At 51.2% G+C, this 23,521-nt stretch overlaps 1 protein-coding gene across 3 annotated transcripts in view; it reads right to left on the bottom strand.

The window, feature by feature from the left end:
- TTLL4 (tubulin tyrosine ligase like 4) overlaps window positions 1-15,305 on the bottom strand; it is a 38,628-nt gene extending 23,323 nt beyond the window's left edge. The window contains exons 1-6 of one of the 3 annotated variants that reach the window (XR_007768387.1): window positions 15,245-15,305; window positions 7,475-8,924; window positions 6,065-6,177; window positions 3,698-3,761; window positions 2,547-2,671; window positions 1,055-1,165 (exon numbers count right to left, since the gene is read on the bottom strand). Coding sequence is in view for 2 of the 3 variants with exons in the window: in XM_050917000.1 (XP_050772957.1) it covers window positions 1,055-1,165; window positions 2,547-2,671; window positions 3,698-3,761; window positions 6,065-6,177; window positions 7,475-8,838 (1,777 nt within the window). In the remaining variant the exon portion in view is untranslated. The remainder of the gene's footprint in view (window positions 1-1,054; window positions 1,166-2,546; window positions 2,672-3,697; window positions 3,762-6,064; window positions 6,178-7,474; window positions 8,925-15,244) is intronic. The other 2 variants (XM_050917000.1, XM_050916999.1) reach the window with 2 other exon arrangements.
- Window positions 15,306-23,521: the final 8,216 nt, after the last annotated feature.

Below are 23,521 nucleotides of genomic sequence, written 5' to 3'. Positions count from 1 at the left end.
ATGCTACTGACACCCCTCTGGCTTCGTCAAGCCAACCCTGCGGGCTAGGCTCCAGCTTTTCTAGGTGGCTACTTTCCCTGTGAAACATCCTGCACTGACCACACAGACTGCACCTCTCATCTTCAAAGCACCATTCACACATTAGTGAATTCATTCCCACAGCAACCCGGGGAGGCAGACACTTAACCAGACCCCTTTTTACTGATGGGGAAACCGAGGCAGAGAGGTGTGTATCCTGCCCAAAGCTAACGGGAGGCAGTGGGAGAATACAGCACTTCTTGGTTCCCTCTCCACTATACTACAGCGATTCTTTGCCGGTATCTTCTTATACTCCCTATGCATGGGGCTGAGGACAGGTGTCCTGACACAAGTAGGAGCCCCATGGCTAGACTGGTCAAAGCCTGGCAGGACACACTCTAGGGGAAAAGATGGGCTGAATGATATACGGCAGCTTCTCCTTGCCCCCTTGTTTCAGACTTGCATGCCAGCAGAAGCACCGTGTTCATGTGTTACACCCAAATCACCAGGCACGACTGCTTCCCCTTCCCCAGCGCACAGAGGGAACAAACCGCTGAGCGAGAAGATGCAGCAGCACTGCTGGGTTTGAAATTTCGGGAGCCATTTCAAAGTTTTCACGAATGCAACAGCAGCAGCTAGAGGCAGGCTCTGTGCAAGCTCCCTGTGGCTATGCTGATGCACACCGGCTAGTCCTGCTCTGCTCCCCACACAGAGCTCTACTCACGTCCCTCGGCCCCGAGCGTAACCTGCCCTGTGCATGTCAAGCAGAAACAGCTGGCGAAAGCATCCTCTGCAAAGACCTTTGCAGCGCGGGCCACGTGCCTGAGGGACGAGGCCGAGACCACGACGTGTATTCTACAGTCACTTAACCGAATTCTAGTCTCCAGCAGCAAAAAGGCCAGCACAGGACCAGAGCAGAACTGCCCTCAGTTTCCCCCTTTGTGGGCAGCAGGATGAGACGCCTTCCCCTCCAGGCTGGGAGAGGGAGCCCACCACGGCCCCACAGCCCCAGCACCTGCCAACTCAGCCGACGTACTCTTGCTGACTTTGAAGTGGGACCTGCCGATGGTTTGCTTCACAATGTTGGGGGTGACAGTGCTCATCTTCCATCGCAGCAGCTTCCTCTGCTCCCAGGGGAGCTTCTCCACTGGCAGGGAAGGAAGTGATTGCAAACGTCAGGGCCGAGGGAAAACACGAGAGCTAACTTTTCTGTAGCCCCGTCTGTCCTGAAGGAATTTACAAGCTTATACTGACGGGTGAATCGGGGCCAGCTGATTGCCGGTCTGGGGGAAAGGTAAAGGCGAGCTATGTGCAAAGCTCAGACCACTTAAAGCTCAAGCAGGTAAAGTTACAGGAGGGCACGGCATGGAGGGAGGTAACCGAAGGGAATCGAGTGGGTGGAGCACCACCCAGCGGGGCTCGGTCCCTTACGTCAAACGGACCAATCCATCTAGTGTCGCAGACCCTCGTAGCAAGGTGCCCCTTGTCCTCCCACGCCGGGAAGGCTGCAGACAGCTGCTCCGTGCTCTTAAGCCCACTACTGCACTTGGAACCTTCCGAGCAGGGGATGGGCTGCCAGTTACCCCAGAGCTCTGCCCACCAATGTGTGTAACACCTGCTCTCTTCCCGTTGGCTAACGCGCTAGGGCAGGGGCGGCCAACCTGAGCCCCAGAAGGAGACAGAATTTACCAGTGTACATCGCCAAAGAGTCCCCCATTCACTCCCCACCCTCTCTCCCCCATGCCTCCGGCCTGCCATGATCAGCTCTTGTGCGTGTGCAGGAGGCTCTGGGGGGTAGGGGGAGGAAGGAGGGCACAGTACGTTCGGCGGAAGGGGCAGGGGCTTTGGGGGAAGGGGTGGAGTGGGGGCAGAGCAGACGGTTGAGCAGTGAGCACCCCCGGCACATTGGAAAGTTGGCACCTGTAGCTCCAGCCCCCGAGTCAGCACCTATGCAAGGAGCCGAATATTAACCTCTGAAGAGCCGCACGTGGCTCCAGAGCCCCAGGCTGGCCACCCCTGCTCTAGGGACTGCGATCTCAGCCGCTATCCTGCATCAGCAGCCTCAGGAAGCTAAAAACGTCAGATCTTCAGAGAAAGGAGCAAGACCCCCTTGAATGACATTTACTCTGCAAAAGGGGAGAGCTGGATTTTTGGCACCACCTTGTGATCAGCTGCTGCCCTGAGGGCTCCCCCTCTCCAGCCTCACTGCAGAATATCTTAGCCACAGCCATTTCCAACCCCTTTGGGTATTTTAACCCTGCGCACCTGTTTCCCTCAATAACATGGGGCAGGGAGTTCCACAGATTAATTCTTACAGGCGGTGGGAGTGGCCATTTTACTTTGTTCCTTTAATTTCACAGAGGGGGTTACTTGTTCTTTTACCCAGGCTGAGAAGGGAGCACCCAGCCAGCATTACCGCTCCCCACAATCATTCCAGCACACGGCAACTTCCTGTTCCCTCCACCCCCCGCCCGGGCTCCCGGCTCCTCCTTGCCCCTTTCTGCTCCCGGCACTCAGAGCCAGCTCACCTTTCTCGTCCCGAGTACTGAAGTAGATGGTTGGAGGCACGGTGGGGAATAAACTGCATATGAGAGCTGGTTTGAGGATCCGCTCTCGGGCCTCCAGCGGCTGGGTCAAACACTCAAGATAATTCCTGGAAAACAAAGGGAGGGAGGGAGGGCAGGCGAGGAGGGTGGGCTGTTCTGAGACAAGAGACGTGGCCCTGGCAACAGGTCCAGAGAAACGGGCAGCCTGCCAGGAAGCCAGACCCCAGGACAGCTCCCCGGCAGCCTCTCTCAATATCAGCTCCCTGCAATTCACCCCCTGGGCTCAGAAACTCGGTGACGCAACAGGCATCAGGAAGGGATCTAAGGCCCTGAAGCCGGTCAGGGTCAGGCTGAGCAGATCGGTTTCTGCTCCAGGGCAGCAAGGGAGCCTGGCTGCTAGAAAAGGAGGAGTCGGGTGGAACTCCATTGTCCTGACCGGAGGGGGAAGCTACCCAAAGTGACCTGCAGTGCCTAGATCTGCCCTTTTCCAGCTGCCAGCAGGGGACAAAGCCAGCCCTCCCAATCAGCCAGCCGCAGGGAAGTTACAGTCACGCGGGGCAGGACTGTCCCTCCCATCAGGAGTTTTCACCCCTCACTGGGGACACCTGCTACAACAGCTTCAGCAGCTTTTCCGTGCTCCATTTCCTGAGGGGTTTAGTGATGGCGGAAGGCAGCCCACTGACAGCCTGGAGGCGGAGGCCCAGTTTAGCCGCAAATGCCCCTCTTCCTGCCAGGAGGCCACTTCCGAGGGCTCAGAGGAACGTGCCGGCTCCACGACGTAGTCACTCCCTACTGCAGGAGCCCAGAGGCCAGGCAGGGCCAGGCACGTGGGCCATTCGTGACATTCGCAAGCAAAGCTCCTTGGCCAGTGGCCAGGCAGCTGTCAGGCAAATCTCAACCTGTGCCCAGGAGTAACGAAGGGACGGGAGTGAACTGAAGACAGGTGCGTTACCCTGCGGCTAGTGAACAGGTGTCTCTCATTGAAGGTATCTGCAGACTGGTCCATACGGGGGAGAGAATGCCCTAGTCTCCAATCAGCTGACTTTGATCTGAAAGCCAGTCACTACACGTACTCTGTATCCTAAACCAAAATGGCTCCCCTCTGCTGTAGGGCACCATTTGGAGCAACTAACCTGGAAATTAGAGCCACAGAGCCGTTGGGCGATAAGCCTGTGACGGAGGAGCTGTCCGACTCGCCTGCAGGAGGAGGAGAGACTCCATTAGACAAGGACTGGTGTAGAACTGATAAATGAAATTGTTTTCAATTGTTCACTTTATTAATGTAACTTCTGTTCACCATTCACTACACTTGCCTATACTGTAACTTCTGTTCCATATTGTAATTCAAACCCCATTTTAAAACACTCACTTCATTTTGTAAAAGCTTCCTCCAACCTTCATTTTTGCAAACCCTGCTGCAATCTTATTAGTTTAGTTTAGATGTGTGAATGAGGTATGTATGAATGATGGAATCAACCTCCAGCCCCAGCCTGTCCTGATGAGATAAAGTTCAAATACCAATGGCTGAAGACCTAGACAACAGCCCTAAACAAAGTAAGAAGCATCCACCCTAAAAAGAAAAGGACAACAGAACAACAGAAGGAAGATCAAAGCCAGGTCCAAGGCTCAAAGTCACGCCTACAATTGATGGGTGATCAATCTAAACCCAGAGGCAGCGTGACATAGCAAGACCTATAGACTTTGAATCCAAAACTAAAAGCCTATAAAAAAGAAGGGTGAGATGAGAAACTCTGGGTAACATTCTGCTGCCAACATGGAAGAACATCGGTGCCTGCCCAACAGAGATCCAGCTTGTCCTTGTGCCCGACTTTCCTGGCCAGTTACCGCCACAAGCTACGAACCCAAGCTGCAAAATCAAGCCATGAACTTAAGCTATCTTCAGGACTGGTAACTATGCAGCAGCTGCAGAACACCTGATGAATGTGGGTGTGTGTGTGTGAATGTGTGTATGTGTGTGTGTATAGGTATTAGGTATTATAATGTGAATGTGTGTGTGTGTGTGTATATAGGTAATAGGTATAATGTGTGTGTATAAGAATTAAGATATTAGTTATTAGTCATAAATTGTTATCATAATAAATGTGGCATCTTTGCCTTGTCCCCTTTAATAAGATCCTGCTCGTTTTTACTGGTCTAATATAATTGGTACAACACTGGGGGCTCCTGGGGAGGTTGGAGATGAGGGAAAGAGTCTGAAAACCCAGGGCCACCGATGCTCTCACAGCCTCCCTGCCACCCCCAAGTGATCGCAGGAAACTGGCCAGGTGGATACGCACAAGAGGTTCAAACAATCCCTGTTCAATGCCCCACAAGGCCCTGCATCTACACTCAGCCACAAACCAGCTCTAATTCTGGGGCAGAGCATCCGAAATACCGGTGTGACACTCTGCACCCACATACAGCAGAGTGATAGGATCAGACTATATCTTGTACACTGGATGTCACGTGAGGTGTCGATGGAAAAGTTACGGTTTGCTGAATAGGATTATCCCATTTGTAGGTATAAAGTATCATTTTTGCATCTGAAGTCATGGACACTGACTGCGTGCATGTATCCAGGTGTTTGCTCCTGGGGGCTGCATTCAGCCGAGGCAGCACACTGTGACCGGACTAGCCAAAGGAAACAGCTCATCAGCAACGACAAGGGGCCAGGGAAAGGCTTAGCTACACCTAGTAACTCCATTCTGGTACCTGTATTTTCGCACAAAATGGGCTGGCAGCTTAGCTTTAACCAAAGGGGTTCCTGCCACATGGAATAAGCTATAAAAGGGGGAAATGACATCACCAGGGGGCCTCACGTCCCACACCACACCCGGAAACACCTGAGGACCAAAGACGGAACGGGAGGAAGTGCTGGTCCCAGACAGGAAAGAAGGAGGCCTGCCTACGTATGAAACCTTGGGGACTTTTATACTATCTGACAGAGTGAGACACTGCTTCATTCAAGGCTGGGTAATAACTCAGACACTGGTCAGGCTTTTGACCAGGGCAGAATGATACAGCTCCGGGGTCCAAGGCTGGGGGTATTCTGGCTGGAGCCTCATTCACTCTGGGGCTGGGGACTGGTCCTGCTTTGAGCAGGGCGTGGGACTAGCTACCTCCGGAGGTCCCTTCCAACTCTGGTATTCTGTGATTCTATGATTGTCAGTTCTTGAGTGGCTGAGAAGCCTTCATGTGCCTGCAGCTGGTTTGTCCTGCCTGTGTGAGTACAACTCCTGGAGGGGACTGCAGCTTTCACGGCATCACGGGGTGAGAGGGGGCCCGGGCTGGTGAAACAGAGGGCTCAGTGGTACCCCGGTTCCACTGGGGGGGAACTGGGTCAGACATTCCTGAGGAGCCATGGCCTCACTCACACCCAGCTCTTCACAGCCCAGATGAGCGTCCTCAGCCAGCTCATTTGGCAAAGGAGGAGAACACCACTCACCGATCCCCAGTCATGCCCCATCCCCCCCAGCTCTCCTCAGCACAGTCGCACTAACCCTCCTCTTCCTCCTCATCCTGACTGCAGCCGTCTTCCAGGCCATCAGGAAGCTCTTCTTCTGCATCGGCTTCGGGCTCCCCGGGGTTGAGCAGGGGCAGGTTGACGGTCGCCCTGGAACACAACAAAGAGTAAAGTCCATCCATGCAGCAGCACACGCGGCTTGTCTCCATCACAGCACCACAGAGGCATCTTCGCAGCCCTCGAGAAGGATCTCCACCACGTGCCTGGGCTGATGTATATGACACCAAGGTGGGGTGGCTAGAGCGTGACACCTGGGGTTGTATGGCTGCCCCTCTCTATCTTTGCTACACAGATCCCCAGGGCACCTCCAAGACTCAGACGAGGGGAGAGGACGCAGGGGCAGCACTTCAAGGGAGCCAAGGTACTTGTTGTCACATTACATCCCATATTCATCAAAGAAATATGGCTCTGATATGAATATGGCATAATATGTACTTTATGCTGGCGCCGAGACACACGTGCTCGGTTTTCAGACACGCTTCGGCACCAGTGTCCTGAGAACTGAGCAAACAGCTACAGGAACCGCCTTTACTGGAGCAAAGACAAGCAAAGGGCCCTGACTGCAAAGGCTGAACATCCTCCACACATGGGAAGCAGAGTGAGCCTGGCAGATCACTGGGGAAGCTGCAAAGGGAGCGAGGTCTCTTTGATCTGGGATTTAGTCCTGAAGCTTTACCCATCACCTGACAGTTCACCTGCCATTCGTCCCTGCAGAGAGACAGGTTCTCCGAAGCTCAGGGCACTTCCCTTTCATCGTTAGCAGGTCCAATTAAACAGTTGCCTCTGTCTAAATGTTTGTTATTAGCACAGGAGACCAACCTGAGCAACCCGATCTGCACCACAGGGCTACTGGTTCTTAGCACAGGTCAGGAAACTGCCACCGCACACGGGCATTCGTGCTTGAAAATAACCGCTGAGCCAGCTGACAGCTGCCTAATGCCATGCTACAGCAGTGATACTTACTTAGTACGCAGACAGCTCTTCCCAAAGGGGAGGCCATATAACTGACAGAGGGGGAAACCGAGGCACGGACGGGCAGTGAAGAGACTGGCTCAAGGTCACACAGGGAGTTAGGGGCAGAACCAGGGACAGAAGCCAGGCAAGCTGGCCGATTCCCGGTCCGGGGCACATGGCTTCTCTCAGTTCGACAGCTATAACAGATCGTGGCACATGGCAACAGTGCTCCGCGGTAACCTGCTGCATTCTCAAGCAACCAGCTGCCCAGAAGAGTCCACACCCGAGTGGGGATCTGGAACGGCTCTCAGGACACAGAGAAATGCAGGCTATGCCTGCTGAGACATGCAGAGGGACCAAGGCTGCGGCAGCTCAGCTGACCCCCCAGCCCCACAAAGGAGAGATCACAGAGAACTTTTACCAGGGTACTCACTCTGGCTCTCTCAGGGGAGTGGCCTGTTCCCACTTCGCATCCTTGCTCAGCTGGATGGTGGACATCTGAGCTGCTACCGCGGAGATGTCAGCATGGTGGGCTGGCTCGGTTTTCCCCACCGGGTCCCCACTGCTCATGCCCAGGAAGTTCACAGTCCGACAGGGCGCGCTGGGGTCCCAAGAGTCAGAATTGGAGGCTAAGAGGCGAACACTTATTCGTTTAGTGCAGATGGCGGCACTGTTGGGGCCAGCCAGGCTCAGGTTACTGCTTAGGCACTGGTTACCCAGCTCCAAGTTCAAGGGGGCGGCCGTTTCTCTTGGGCTCAGCTGGGCGAGGAGATGCTGTTTCCAGTGGCTGTTCCTATTGAATAGGTTGTACTGGAAGCCCGTGTTCATGAGGCAGGAGGTCTCAATCCTGCGGCCGAATTCATTGTAGGTAACCTTCCCGCTCAGTTTCCTCACGGCCTCTGTGAGCCGGATCTCTCGTTCCTTGGCTTTTAAAGTCTGCACCCGGCTCTCACTGTCCTCCAAGTGCCAAGAGCTTTGCTCGGCTCGGAAGGCCGCGTTGGGCTGAACTGGAGACAGGCGGGACACGGGGGTGGTTTGCTCCAGCACAAGGCCGTTGCCTTTCCCAGATCTGTTCTCCAGACTCATGGAGGAGTCGTCCCCGGTCCCCCCACAATGGGACCAAGATATCGCCGGAGACTTGGGGGCGTTCTTCAGTTTCTTGTTCTCTGGCGACTGCAGTGAAGGCACTTTAGCACTGTTTGGCCGTAGGAAGGAGTTATTGTTTAGCACTGGTTTGTACTGGCCGGACGTTTGTTTACCTGAGCCTAGAGGAGTGCATTTCCCCCCTGCGCCGGCCTGCTCCCCAGCTGCACTCGGCCGGGGGAATGGTTCTACCGCCGAGGATGCCATGCCGTGGTCAGCCTGGAGCCCTCTGGGTGGGAAAGGAAGCTGTCGGCTCTCCAAAGCACTGGACCGTAAGCAGATGGACTCGAGCCGCTGGTAGGGCTTGTGTCTGAAGTACGAGCGCCGATACAGCAACGTGCTCCCAGCGAGGTCTGGGAAGGGAGGGGGCGGGGACCGGGAGAGGGGCAGGCTTCGGTCACTCAGGCGACTGCTGCATAACGAGACTGGGTACAAGAAGCAGGCGCGCTGGGGAGGGATCCCTGAGTGGAGTGGCCTGTGGTCTTGGAAAGTACTCACATGCTTTCTTCCCAGCTTCCAGATGGGCTTCACCTGCTGCTGAGCGAGGACCCAGGCCTGGCTCTTGAGGGGTCTCTCCGCAGCTGGAACGGGGAGTTGGAAGTTGCTTCCCTTTTTGAGGCCTATGCTATAGTGTTCCGGTCCTGCAGAGGCCATGTAGAGCCATAGCACACCAGGCAAGGGCTGACTCAGAACAGGGACTCAGGTGGTCTCACCGTCATCTTCTCCAAGGTCCTGTCAGCCTGCAGCAAGGACACAGGAAGCAAAAGCCTTCAGCTGCAGCCTGCACCATTGGCAATGCACTCCCCGCCCAGCACCCAGGCAGGGTAAGCTTTGTGCACGCTCAATGGACGGTACTACAGTATTAGAGGGGCCGGGTAGGTGGGACTCCAGCTACCCCTGCCTATAACGGCTGCGCCCCTCCCCACACTGCAGAGCGAGCCCATGGTGCCTCCGGAGCCTCTGCCCGGGCATCCGAGAAGTGAATTGTGCTTCCTGGGGCAGGGGACACTCGGGTGAAAGGCAGCATCTGACGTTCAGGGGGAAAATGGGGTCATTCCTCAAATGCCCAAGAGGCAGTGACCACCCACAGCAACATCTCGGCCACCCCACCAGGTGTAGGACTGACAAGGAGACTAGCTTAAACCCACCTGTGGGGCCTTGATCTTCATCCTTAATGCCCAAACAGTCTAGCTAAAACCTCAGCTGATGGCACCTTCATCCCCTCCCCGCCCCCTGGCACTCTCCTGGAACACAGGCTGCAGAAGAGATCCAAAGAAATCCAACCAGAAAGAGAGGAACTCTGTCTATTCTGGGCGTTCTGGCACACAAGGCTGGTTACAAAATATTAACAGGCTCTTCGAATTCAGGTGATGGGGATGGGGGTAGAAGAATCTCAGGAAACAAGCTGGGAAATTCCGGGGTCACCCTCAGCATGGTATGAGTGACACACACTCCAGAGCTCATGGGGAGAGAGACTGCGGATGCCAGACGGATTATACCATCCCCATCCACAGAAGCCCGTGTACAACTTACAGTGCTACCCCCCAAACAGAAAAGCAAGTTTGCCACCCATCCTTTTGGTGAGAACGGCAATTTTAGAAGAAACACTGTTGCTGAAGTGAAAACTACACCTAGATCTGAGTGGGGCTTGACCGCTCCCCTGCGTCTGCACACAGGCCGATTCAGCGTGTTACCCCTGGGACACAGCACACTGCTCAAGGACTGCCTGTTGAAGCTCTCCCAGGAGCTAGCTCAGATGAGAGCCACACAAAGTCACTCACAATCCAATGCTTCCCAGGACAGATGGGAAGATCCAGGGCAGCAGGAAGCAGGCAGAGCTTCTCTGGTCTTAGTTCTGAACTCTCAGAGATGGAAGTTCTCTCCAGACTGGACACAAAGTCAAAGGAAAAGCTGGTCTCTTGCACAAAAGTGGATGCAGCAAAGACCAGCTCTTTGAAAGAGCTCTGCCCACACAAAAGCCTTTACTTTCCTAGCCAAGTCCAGGGGGGAAGCCCCATTTCACTGCTGCTTTGCAGTTTCGCTAGCAGGCACAAAAGAACAGATCCAATTGCCAAAAAATACAGCCACAGCGAAATGAGTCAGCAGATGAGACATTCGCACACAAGCCTGATTCAAGACTGGGACAATACAGCCAAACCCCTTCGAACATTGTCCGGTTTACACAGGGTCGATTGATTTAAATCACAAGTCAGGAAGACTCAATTTAATCATTGTTTTCTACATAAAAGTGCATTCTTGATGGTTGTTATAACCTCAATACATATTCTTCACAGCTCAGAGATAGAGGTAGGTTCATTTGCAGAAGGTACACACTATACATTTTTAAACAGTGATTTATTTTGAAAACTTTTCGGATTAGTTTTACAGCTATAGCAGAAAATGAGTGATGGTTTGGTTATTTCATTTATCAAAGGTAATTGAAGCGGATATTTATGAAGTCACTGGGAGGTGAACTGTCTCCAGTTCAACAGGTTAATCATTAATATTTAGAGCATTTTCTTGCCATGCTGTATCAAGAGAAGATCATCACCAGACATTTACATTGTTTTATTTAACTAAAACATTAAATATTCTGGATTTTTTTCTTCAAAGCAAACATATAATATTTTAACAAAGCAAGCACATATGTGCCTCGCTTCTCACATTCAGCTCCAAAATTATTCTCTTCCTCCAGATCTCTTCCACCCCCAACAATCTTCTATTCATTGAACTTTCTGAAACTCTGCACTTGTAGAGAGAGGTAAGGGATTGACTCTGTGAACACAAATTTGCAGAGGGACAATAGGGTTGAGGTCTGTTATTTCTCACCTCTATATATTATTTATTTATTTAAAAACATTTTTGCTGTTAACAAGCTTGTTATCTCTGGGAGACAAATCCACAGTTTGAGAACTGCAAAACTAAGCGTCTCTGATGGTATCTTCTAGACTGAGCACTGAGTCCCACTGGGTAGATAGAAAGATTAACCAAAATAATCAATACAGAAGCCCCTAGAACCCCATAAAATTGGGTCCCTAATCCATGAACTATTGGAACTCATCTACAAAACTTTTCTTAAACATGACATGAATATATTGTCTCATATTATAGAATTAGAATTTATAACTCTATTCCATGATGAGAGATCTGAGCTATAATGCATCTTAATTAAAACTATCTTTAGATAAAATGCTTTTTGAATAAAAAACACCTATCAAAAAAATCAGATTTAAAATAAAAAATCCATTTTTTTTATTTTTTTTAAATAATTGATTTTATCCACCCTGGGTTTACAGCATTCAACAGTTGCAGCATTCCTGACTCCTGCGTGCAGGTCTTGAGATCACGGTGCTTCTCTTAAAGACCCAGCTCCTGGAGTCATGATTATGTAAAAGCAGCAAAGAATCCTGTGGCACCTTATAGACTAACAGACATTTTGGAGCATCAGCTTTCATGGGTGAATACCCACTTCGTCAGATTCATGAGGTGGAAATTTCCAGGGGCAGGTATATATATGCAAGCAAGCTAGAGATAATGAGGTAGTTCAATCAGGGAGGATGAGGCCCTGTTCTAGCAGTTGAGGTGTGAAAACCAAGGGAGGAGAAACTGGTTCTGTAGTTGGCAAGCCATTCCCAGTCTTTGTTTAATCCTGAGCTGATGGTGTCAAATTTGCAGATGAACTGAAGCTCAGCAGTTTCGCTCTCAAGTTTCTCACCCTCCTGGTTGCAGAGAAAGGCGTGAACATGTCACCTGCGTGTGCTCTAAAGTCTCAAGCCTGCTCTACATTCGAAAATAAGGTCTGTTTACCAATGATCGCTGACCTAGCGCTGTCTACGTGAGGACTTAGGTCAGCTTAACTATGTGGCTCAGGGGGTGGATTTTTCCCTGCTCGGGGAGGTGGATTACCCATGCCGATGGCAGTGTCTATGCTGAAGTCCTACAGAGAGCAGCGGTGCCGCGACAGCGTTTTCAGTGTAGACAAGGCCCCAGACACCAGAAGACGAAATAAGACCCCAATATATAGTCTTGCAACATTTCATGATTTTTAAGCCAATCTCACCATTTTGGGGGCCTACCTCCACCTGTAACCACTTATACTGTACCTGGCCATTCCTTGGGGGGCTGGGGGGCAGCCATACTGAAAGGAGATTCCACTAAGATAAACAGAGCAGTGTCTACATTAAACGCACACACAAAACCAAAACCCTACCAAACCAACACACTCCCCTGTGCACACCTGGGGAGAGGGGGAGCACGTGGGATAGATGTTAGTCACATGGTTTAACGCACGACTGGAAAGTGCCCGGATACTGCGGTGATGCAAACAAAAGAAGAACTCGGACAGAACAGAATTAGCAGGTTGGATTAAATCCCAAGTGTCTGTTTACCTTTCACCACTCAGGAGCCTTGCTCTTTTTAACTGTGCTACGCCGTTAGCGGGAATTCCTGTACAAAGACACTCAAACATGGGGAACGTGGCAGGCAGAAAGCATGTTAAGTTTAGCACAAGCTCCCTTTGGAGCAGGAGGAACAGAATTTTCCTTGTGAAGAGCCCTGACAGCTCAGAATATTGGCAATGGGAAAGGAGCCCCATGCAAACTCAAGGCCAGTTGAGGAGATAGCTCTTCAGAGAGAGTGGGCTTGGCCGGATGAGCAGAGCACCAAGCATGGATCATCTGCAGACTTGAACTCTCCCAGGAGTTAATGGATTTCACAGCCCTAGTACCAGCACCTCCAGCCTGAGTGCAGCAGCCACTGAACTAGGGGAGACGTGGTCTCCCTGGAGTCTTTTTTCACGTCAGACGACTTACTGCAGTGGCAGGCTCTGCAGAGAGGTACGGAATGGCACAGGCCACAGGGACTGAACCGAAGCGCTCTCTCTGAGTCAGGCCTAAGACAGAGGCTGTGCGACTGTCTTTAGCTGGGAGTGCACGATGGTTTCAGTCTCCGTGGATGCCAAGGTGGCACCCTTCCCCTGCAGTACTCACTAAGGGGGTGTCTACATGGCAGCCGGGAGCATGCTGCTCAGTGGGGATTCACGGAGGCACTAGCTCTGCTCGAGCCAGCAGGCTGAAAGCAGCAGCGTAGCCAGGGCAGCAGCCGGGCTAGTCGCCTGAGCACAAACCCATCCGGCCCCCCTGGGTACATACGCGAGTTGTAGCTTGAGCTGCCACCCCGGCTCCATGGCCACTTCCAGCACAGTGCCTCGAGCAAAGCGAACGCGTTTGTCTGCCTGTGCTGTGACACGCTCCAGGCTGCAGTGTAGCCATACCCAAGGAAAGCATCCAGAGAATCCACCGATGGCTCATTATCTGGACTCTGCTTAGCTCCCACTAACCTGAGGAGTTAGAAGCACGACACCTTCGGAGTCTCCCTTTCAGATCTTTCTGTGCTGCTCTCCCCAGCCTGTGCGCTGGCGAGGAAAGGAAGCCGCTCAGAGCAGGACTGCAGTGCACCGCTCTTTCTGCGCACCATGTGCACAGCTGCGAAGAGCTACAAGTGAGAGCGTGTGAAATAGCTGCAGGTCCCCACAGATGAACAAGGTCCATGCGCCTATGGACTCCCATCCTGCTCGCTAGTATTTGCAGCATCACAATAAATGCTCCCACACAAACCTCACCATCCACAGGCTCACCAGTGCACCAGCACAGTGGATAGCGCAGACCCGCCCTCCTACAGACGGCGGCCCGGAGGTCCTTACAGTTCTATACTGATCCGTCAACAATGCAAACAAGTAGCACAGTGGAGGTCTGCTCCCGGCAGAGAGAATCAAGCCTGTTCCACAGAACAAAGTTGCATGGTATTGTGTTACCTAGTCTGCACCCAACAACACGTTCCTCCTTGTTGTGACATTCACACCGATTAGCACAGGACAAAGAGACTGAAGCCAAGACACCATGAGCGGCTGGGATTGAGTTACTCCTGGTAAACAGATCACTGAATATTTGCGTCCAGGTCTCATTCCCCAGGCGCACACAGACTGCAAAGGCACTGGAGTTCTGAAGCTATTCCAGGGGACAAACCAGGTTAATCTGAGAAGAAACAGTGTGAAAAGGAGGGAGGAAAGAAACCTGCCACTCAGGTTATGGCTGACTAAGGGTACGTCTCCACTTAAACCTCACCAGCAGCACAGCTGCAGCACCTCCGTGTAGACACTACCCTGGTAAGAGGTGCTCCCCGCCGGTGTCAGTCATCCACCTACCCGCGAGGCAGTCGTGAGGCTGATGAAAGCACTCTTTCGTCTCGCTCTCACCACCGCAAGTTGGGCCAATAAAAGACATTCCCTCCCCCGCCCTGTCTCGCTAACACTCCCCACAAGCAGTTGTACGGCATAGTTAGCAGTATAAATTATACCACTAGAGTTCTAGCAGTTAGCTTCCCTGTGTAGACAAACTCACACAGAACGCGCGTGGTCAGAGATGGGGAGGAAGGAGAAGTGAACCATGCAGAGATAAGAGTGAGATAACTCCGAGAACGGGAAATAAACAATTCACGGGGCCACTGGCAAAGCACAGGACAGACAGGGCCAACTCTCCGAGGAGAATTCTTCAGTAGCTGGAGATTTTAGGTACCTGCTTCCTCATTCAAAGGTACACTGTTCTCGAGCCAACTAACCGCCAAGCACTCACTAAAACTGTGGCAAAGCAAGTTCGACTGGACAAAGCTTTGCACCACCTCTGGGAACAACCCCTGCCTGGCCCCAGGGAACGGGCTGGCTTATCTGAGAATTTTCCATCTCTAACATCTAGGATTTCACTGCTATCCTCAGTGTGAAGGGAAATGCCATCGCCCCCCAGAGGAGAGAGAAAGCCTCTCCGGAAGGCACCCCAGGTGCATGGCATAACACAGGTCGTGCTAATCGACACCGGGGAGGTAAGAACTGGGGAGCAGCATGACAAAAGCAGCATCTGCCAACGAAGTCAAGCCACAGGTTCGAAAGCACTGAAACCGACTAGCCACAATCCATGTCCTGGGCTCTTCCTGCAGGGGACACGGCAGCTGCCAGGAACAGGCCACCCTGCTCTGGAGATTTCTCCCTCCCCCCCCCATTAGCACTTACTCTGCATCTGAAACAGAGCCAGATATTGCTACCACCACGTCCTCTAAAATCTCTCGGGCAGTCTCATTTTCCACCGCTCTGTTCCGTGGGCTGTCTCGGCCACCAGCCCTGCCAAGCCACCACCGCCAGGTGCAGGAGCTGGGCTCCACTCGGGCTCACAAATCAGCTGCAGAGCTGGAATCTTTATTGCTGAACAGACCAGCTTGCCTCTCAGCTCCCAGGAAAGCTGGCAGGGCTAAGAGTCAGAAAGAAACACTCCTAAACTAAGGAAGTTGGATCTGGATTCATGGGGACACATACAGGGCCCCTGAAGACCATCCTTAGAGAGCTCCCGAGTAGAACTGCTCTTTGATATAGTTACTGGCGTTACAAAGCACCTTTAATGTTGGTCCAAGCCCTAGTGGATTCAGCAGGAGTTTGCCATTGCTTTATAAGCACCATGCAGTGTGCGCACGGGGACAGTGCACCGTCTCCAGCGATTCTCCCCAGCTCTGCCTCTACAGCCGCACGACAGGGAAAGACAGAGAAGGGAGGTTTTCCGTTTGGTACTTCCCATGTGCTGCCAGGGCAGTGCTTTACAAACTACTCCCTCGGACGCACTGCCCCCTTTCCCACCCATGGCGGGGCCCGGCGCCTGTATAGCTCACAGCTGTTCTCCAAGCGAGCGTAATGCCGGCACCTGGGACAGGGTTCTGGTCTGCACACGGGAGTGAGCACCAGTGTAACCAAACATGGGATTTTAAACCCACGCGAGGGGACGCCCAAATCGCCTGCAGCACTTGGGATGCAAATCCTGCAAAGGGCGTTTGCATAAGACTTCCTGCTGGATTTGAAAAGGATCCCAGAATAACTGGTGAGGGTCCGAGCTTCAATAGTACTTAGCATTCAGGCAGCGCTTCCCCTCCGGAGATCTCCAAGCACTTTGCAGAGCCGGATTTTAACAATATCAACGTGGGGCTGAATTGACTTGAGGGGGTCATTTTAAGCAAGTCTAATCGGAGGGAGTTGAGAGAGCAGCCCACGGGACAGGCTGTTAATGTTACTACAAAGAGAACAGGCCAGCCACCAACAGGAAGGCAGCAGCAGACACTGCCCATGCTGGAACCAGTCACTGCATGCAGTTCACCCATCTGGCTTCGCTGTCTGCTTACTGCTGAATGAAGACTCTGGGGGAGGTGCATCAGTTCACAAAGCAATTCGTCAATTAGACAGCTGGACGCTAAACGAGATACCCGGCCGGACAAGCCCAACCATGCTCAGGCTTGTTTTCCCATTCACAGTGAGATACGGTGGGGGCGTTGAGTGGGAGGTCACCACACAGACTTGAGAGATCTGGATTCTAGGCACAACTCTGCCACAGACTGTCCCTGCAGCCTCCGGCAGGTGTGTTCATCTCCCCCAGCCATATTCGCATCAGTGCGGGCACACTGGGGCTTCAAGGACACCGAGGTCTTCGGCTGGAAATGGCTGCAGAGTTCTGTTACCGGGTGCTCCCAGCATGGCCTCAGGCACGGCTCAGGAATACTGTCATGCTCAGCCTGAAATCCCACCACAGCAGTTTTCTGCAAAGGACACGCATCAAGGAAGTGCAGAGCAGAAACGTGACTCAGCAAGTCATCCGCTATCAGTGCGCACAAGGGACAGCGAGAGAGCAAGGCCACAGGGGACACGTCCAGCTGCTGTACTGACTGCAGAACCAGCAGCAGGGGTGTCATAAACAGATAGCTAAGGGTTAATGTCTCTTTCACCTGAAGCACCTGACCAGAGGACCAATCAGGAAACCGGATTTTTTCAACTTTGGGTGGAGGGAATTGAGTGTCTAAGTCTTTTGTGAGTCTGCCTGCTTTCTCTGAGCTTTGGAGAAGTACTTTCTACTTTCTAGTCTTCTGTTTCTAAGTGTAAGGACAAAGAGATCAGATAGTAAGTTCTATGGTTTCTTTTCTTTGGTATTTGCATGAATATAAGTGCTGGAGTGCTTTGATTTGTATTCTTTTTGAATAAGGCTGTTTATTCAATATTCTTTTAAGCAATTGACCCTGTGTTGTGTCATCTTAATACAGAGAGACCATTTGTACTTATTTTTCTTTCTTTTATATAAAGCTTTCTTTTAAGACCTGTTGGAGTTTTTCTTTACTTCAGGGAAATTGAGTCTGTACTCACCAGGGAATTGGTGGGAGGAAGAAATCGGGGAGATCTGTGTGTTGGATTGCTAGCCTGATTTTGCATTCCCTCTGGGGAATAGGAAAGTACTTTTTGTTTCCAGGATTGGGAACAGAGAGGGGGAGTCTCTCTGTGTAGTTTCACAGAGCTTGTGTCTGTGTATCTCTCCAGGAGCACCTGGAGGGGGGAAGGGAAAAAGGATTATTTCCCTTTGTTGTGAGACTCAAGGGATTTGGGTCTTGGGGTCCCCAGGGAAGGTTTTTCAGAGGGACCAGAGTGCCCCAAAACACTCTAATTTTTTGGGTGGTGGCAGCAGGTACCAGGTCCAAGCTGGTAACTAAGCTTGGAGGTTTTCATGCTAACCCCCATATTTTGGACGCTAAGGTCCAAATCTGGGATTAAGGTTATAACATGGTGGCAGTAGGTGGGATATAGACAGAATCCAGAAGCCAGTAGGAATATTATATTTTTCTTTTCTCTGCTAAGGGCTTTTTAGCAGAGAGAAACAGTTGGTTTTAAAAGGGAACCAGAGAGAATTTTTTTTTCTGCTCTCTCTGGCAGTTTGTGGCTTGCATGTTAAGCGAGAAGCCATTAAGAGACTGTTGAGGGTCTTTTGTCATGCAATAGCCCTCCCATTAGGAGGCAAGTACCAGCACTTATATGCATGCAAATAAAGTGGTTTTTCTGGTTTCCCTTCATTGAACATTAGCTAGAGAGAGAAAGGGAAAAAAGCACTGTTGCTAGGCAGACTTCAGGAGGCAACAGAGAACCTGCAGTTCAGAAGATAAACACCGGAGGGCACCCCAACACAAGAAAACAGGAACCATGACTTCTAAGGCAAAAATTGGCGCCGAAGAACAAATCAAAGAAGCTGAACACAGGCGACAGATGGAGATGAAAGAAAAGGAAGAAAGCATGAAACTGGCAGCCTTCCAAAGAGAACAGGCAGCCCAAGAGGCAGCACACAAAAGAAAACTAGAAGAAGAAGAGGTGGCCCACCGCCGAGAAATGGAAAAACAACAAAAAGAAATGGAAAAACAACAAAAAGAGAATGAAGAGAAGGAAAAACAGAGAAAACATGAACTGGAGTTGGCAAAAGCTGGGCTGCATGTGCCAGCCAACCCTAACAACCCGGCACCCATTATTGCTCCACAGCACAGGAAATTTCCCACCTACAAGGCAGGTGATGACACCGAGGCCTTCTTGGAAAATTTTGAAAGAGCCTGTCTTGGGTACAACATCCCCGAAGACCAGTACATGGTAGAATTGAGGTCACAGCTCAGTGGACCTTTAGCAGAGGTGGCAGCTGAAATGCCTAAGCTGCAAATGAATGACTATAAACTTTTTCAAACCAAGGCCAGATACCGAATGGGGATAACCCCAGATCATGCCCGTCGGCGCTTCAGAACCCAAAAGTGGAAACCCGAGGTGTCATTTCCCAAACACGCCTACTACATTGCAAAAAACTATGAGGCCTGGATAACAGGAAACAACATTCAAACCTTGGAAGAACTAAACCTCCTCATACAAATGGAGCAGTTCTTGGATGGTGTTCCTGAAGACATCACACGGTACATACAAGATGGAAATCCCAAGATATCGCTGAGGCGGGGGAGATTGGAGCCAAATGGATGGAACTGGCAGAAAGCAAGAAAGCTACTGTCAAGGGGAACGATTACCCCAGGGGGCACACAGACCATAAACCCTACAACCGAGGACAGCCAAAGACCCCACATACCACCCAAGTAAAGCCACAGATACCCTACCCTTCAACCTCACCAGTCTCCAGTAACTCACCTCGGCCCAGTGACCCATCAGATGGAAGATGCTTTAAGTGTAATGAACTGGGACATATCAAGGCCAAGTGTCCCAAGAACACCATGCGAGTGCAATTCATTACACCACCATCACACCAAAGATCCCCAGGCCCGGATGCCTCTCAAATACCCTTGGAGCGAAGGGAAAATTTGAGAGTGGGCGGAAAGAAGGTTACTGCGTGGAGAGACACGGGGGCACAAGTGTCAGCTATCCACCAATCCTTCGTTGACCCCAAATTCATCAACCCAAAGGCCAAAGTTACAATTTACCCCTTCATGTCACAAGCTGTAGACTTGCCTACAGCTCAACTGCCTGTCCAGTACAAAGGCTGGTCAGGAATGTGGACTTTTGCAGTCTATGACAATTATCCTATCCCCATGCTACTGGGGGAAGACTTGGCCAACCAGGTGAGGCGGGCCAAGAGAGTGGGAATGGTTACACGTAGCCAAACCAGGCAAGCTTCCAGACCCATTCCTGTTCCTGAGCCGTCCACAGAGGCCCCGTCTGTGTTACCAGAGACCCAGACAGAGGTAGTGGACCCGGATTCCATGCCAACCACTGAAACAGCCACAGCACCTCCAGTCCCAGGCCCGGAACTGGAACAGCAACCAGCACCAGCAAGTGCAACCACATCTTCAAACTCAACGCCAGAGGGCGCCAGCGAGCCAGAACTGGCAGAAGCAAAAGACAGCCATACCCAAAAGGCTCAGCCAGAGCCTGAAATACCCTCAGGTGCACCAGCGGAGAGCAGTTCACCAGCAACGGAAACAACCCCATCACCTACATCGCTTCCAGAGGGACCAAGCCCAAGTCCACAGTCTGAGGAAGAACTGGTGACCCCAGCCTCAAGGGAACAGTTCCAGACTGAGCAGGAAGCGGATGACAGCCTTCAGAAAGCTTGGGCGGCGGCACGGAGCACCCCACCGCCTCTCAGCTCTTCTAATCGATCCCGGTTTGTTATAGACCAAGGACTTTTATACAAGGAAATTCTTTCTGGTGGACACCGGGAAGAATGGCAGCCGCAAAAACAGTTGGTGGTTCCAACTAAGTACCGGGAGAAGCTCTTAAGCTTAGCCCATGATCATCCCAGTGGCCATGCTGGGGTAAACAGAACCAAGGACCGGTTGGGGAAGTCCTTCCACTGGGAGGGGATGGGCAAGGACGTTGCCAAGTATGTCCGGTCTTGTGAGGTATGCCAAAGAGTGGGAAAGCCCCAAGACCAGGTCAAGGCCCCTCTCCAGCCACTCCCCATAATTGAGGTCCCATTTCAGCGTGTAGCTGTGGATATTCTGGGCCCTTTCCAAAAAAGGACGCCCAGAAGAAAGCAATACGTACTGACTTTAGTGGACTTTGCTACCCGATGGCCAGAAGCAGTAGCTCTAGGCAACACCAGGGCTAACACTGTGTGCCTGGCCTTAACAAACATCTTTGCCAGGGTAGGTTGGCCCTGCGACATCCTTACAGATTCAGGGTCTAATTTCCTGGCAGGAACCATGGAAAAACTGTGGAAAACTCATGGGGTGAATCACTTGGTTGCCACCCCGTACCAGCATCAAACCAATGGCCTGGTGAAAAGGTTCAATGAAACTTTGGGGGCCATAATACAAAAATTCATCAACAAATTCTCCAATAATTAAAACCTAGTGTTGCAGCAGTTGCTGTTTGCCTACAGGGCTGTACCACATCCCAGTTTAGGGTTTTCACCATTTGAACTTGTGTATGGTCACGAGGTTAAGGGGCCATTACAGTTGGTAAAGCAGCAATGGGAGGGGTTTACGCCTTCTCCAGGAACTAACATTCTGGACTTTGTAAGCAACCTACAAAGCACCCTCCAACACTCTTTAGCCCTTGCTAAAGTAAAATGTACAAGTCTGTTAGTTATATACTTAGTAGTATATGTAAAGGTGCATGTGTTGTAGTAATCTGTTTATTTTAAAGTTCTAGAAGGAAATTGCCGCCAGTGAGCTTCCCCACTGTCTGCAATTTGGGGGGCGTGTCATAAACAGATAGCTAAGGGTTAATGTCTCTTTCACCTGAAGCACCTGACCAGAGGACCAATCAGGAAACCGGATTTTTTCAACTTTGGGTGGAGGGAATTGAGTGTCTAAGTCTTTTGTGAGTCTGCCTGCTTTCTCTGAGCTTTGGAGAAGTACTTTCTACTTTCTAGTCTTCTGTTTCTAAGTGTAAGGACAAAGAGATCAGATAGTAAGTTCTATGGTTTCTTTTCTTTGGTATTTGCATGAATATAAGTGCTGGAGTGCTTTGATTTGTATTCTTTTTGAATAAGGCTGTTTATTCAATATTCTTTTAAGCAATTGACCCTGTGTTGTGTCATCTTAATACAGAGAGACCATTTGTACTTATTTTTCTTTCTTTTTATATAAAGCTTTCTTTTAAGACCTGTTGGAGTTTTTCTTTACTTCAGGGAAATTGAGTCTGTACTCACCAGGGAATTGGTGGGAGGAAGAAATCGGGGAGATCTGTGTGTTGGATTGCTAGCCTGATTTTGCATTCCCTCTGGGGGAATAGGAAAGTACTTTTTGTTTCCAGGATTGGGAACAGAGAGGGGGAGTCTCTCTGTGTAGTTTCACAGAGCTTGTGTCTGTGTATCTCTCCAGGAGCACCTGGAGGGGGGAAGGGAAAAAGGATTATTTCCCTTTGTTGTGAGACTCAAGGGATTTGGGTCTTGGGGTCCCCAGGGAAGGTTTTTCAGAGGGACCAGAGTGCCCCAAAACACTCTAATTTTTTGGGTGGTGGCAGCAGGTACCAGGTCCAAGCTGGTAACTAAGCTTGGAGGTTTTCATGCTAACCCCCATATTTTGGACGCTAAGGTCCAAATCTGGGACTAAGGTTATAACAAGGGGGCAGTCCATGCCGCTCCGGCAGCTGCAACATTAGGGCTTGGGCCTCTGTGCAGTTACTATCCCACCCCACGTGCTGGGCAGCAGAGACCCCTCTACAAACCCCCGGGCAGAGGCCAACAGCAGCAATGACGGATGCTCAAGTTTTGCTTCACCAGAGGTCACATCTAATGCATCTCTGTGCTGATTCCGGCATGCAGCCACCGACAAAAACCTGGCGGGGCCCCAGCACTCAGCTGTATCCTCAGCTGAGCAGTAACACAAGTCATGAGAATCACCAGAACGGAGCCACATCTCCACTGCACACACCACACGTCAAACACAAGGCTGGGGAAGCTATTCGCCTGCTCCATAAACAGGCCTGATCTGACACCCACGGCAGGACGTCAGAGGTGCCCAGCTCAGAGGAAAAAAGACTTGGAATTTGCCTCTGTGCTTCTTTAAGGCATATAAAGCCAACTTGACCATCCCCCCCACACCATCGCCACCCACACCCACACCCACAGTGTTTATTTTAACTTAAGCGAAACCTGATTAATTGAGGGGAGGGGTTGTCAGTCCCACTGTTGTGAACTCTTCTGGTTTTGTTCACACCTATGCCAGCCACTTGGGGGGAAGAAAAGCTCTTCTGCTTTAAGATACAGCAGCCTCCAGGCCTTCTCAGCCTCATTTCTGGATCGGACTCACCCAGGAACCCCTCCACCCAAATCAAGAGAGGCCAAGACTTGACTTTCCTGATATTTCTAAGATAAAAATCTAACTTCTTAACAATCTTTTGCTGCGTCAGGAAGTGTCAAGGGGACTTGACTCCGTTCCCCCCTCCCTGCAGATCGCCATTACTGCCCAGCTAAGCAGACTACAGAGGACGTTCAAACACAAACACACCTTTACGTGAAATAAGAAAACGGGGCAGTTAACACCTGTTTCTGGTTGAATGACCCCACACAGGTTTGGACAGAAAAAACCACTGAACATTTTAGGGGTGACGGCAGCCCAGGCGATAGGCGGAGCTGTGGGGGAGGGGGGACAGGTGGGACTGCAGAAAAGCTCTTGGGTTGGTCGGCACAATAGTGCATAAAGTGGTCGATGTGACTTGCCAGGATTTCAAGTATCAGAGGGGGAGCTGTGTTAGTCTGGATCTGTAAAAGCAGCAAAGAATCCTGTGGCACCTTATAGACTAACCGACATTTTGGAGCATGAGCTTTCGTGGGTGAATACCCACTTCATCGCATGCATCTGAAGAAGTGGGTATTCATCCACGAAAGCTCATGCTCCAAAACGTCTGTTAGTCTATAAGGTGCCACGGGATTCTTTGCTGCCAGGATTTCAGTACACCTGAGAGTGTGCAACAAAACCTTGTAGAGAAACTTCATTCCAACCAGGGTGGGGGCCAACTTCGGTGATGGGGCTACGACTGCTGAGCGTGCACGCGGAGGAG

This window comes from Gopherus flavomarginatus, chromosome 10 (genome assembly GCF_025201925.1).
Source record: "Gopherus flavomarginatus isolate rGopFla2 chromosome 10, rGopFla2.mat.asm, whole genome shotgun sequence".
In the NCBI taxonomy this organism is placed as follows: domain Eukaryota; kingdom Metazoa; phylum Chordata; order Testudines; family Testudinidae; genus Gopherus; species Gopherus flavomarginatus.
This window is presented reverse-complemented; position numbering and strand designations above follow the sequence as displayed.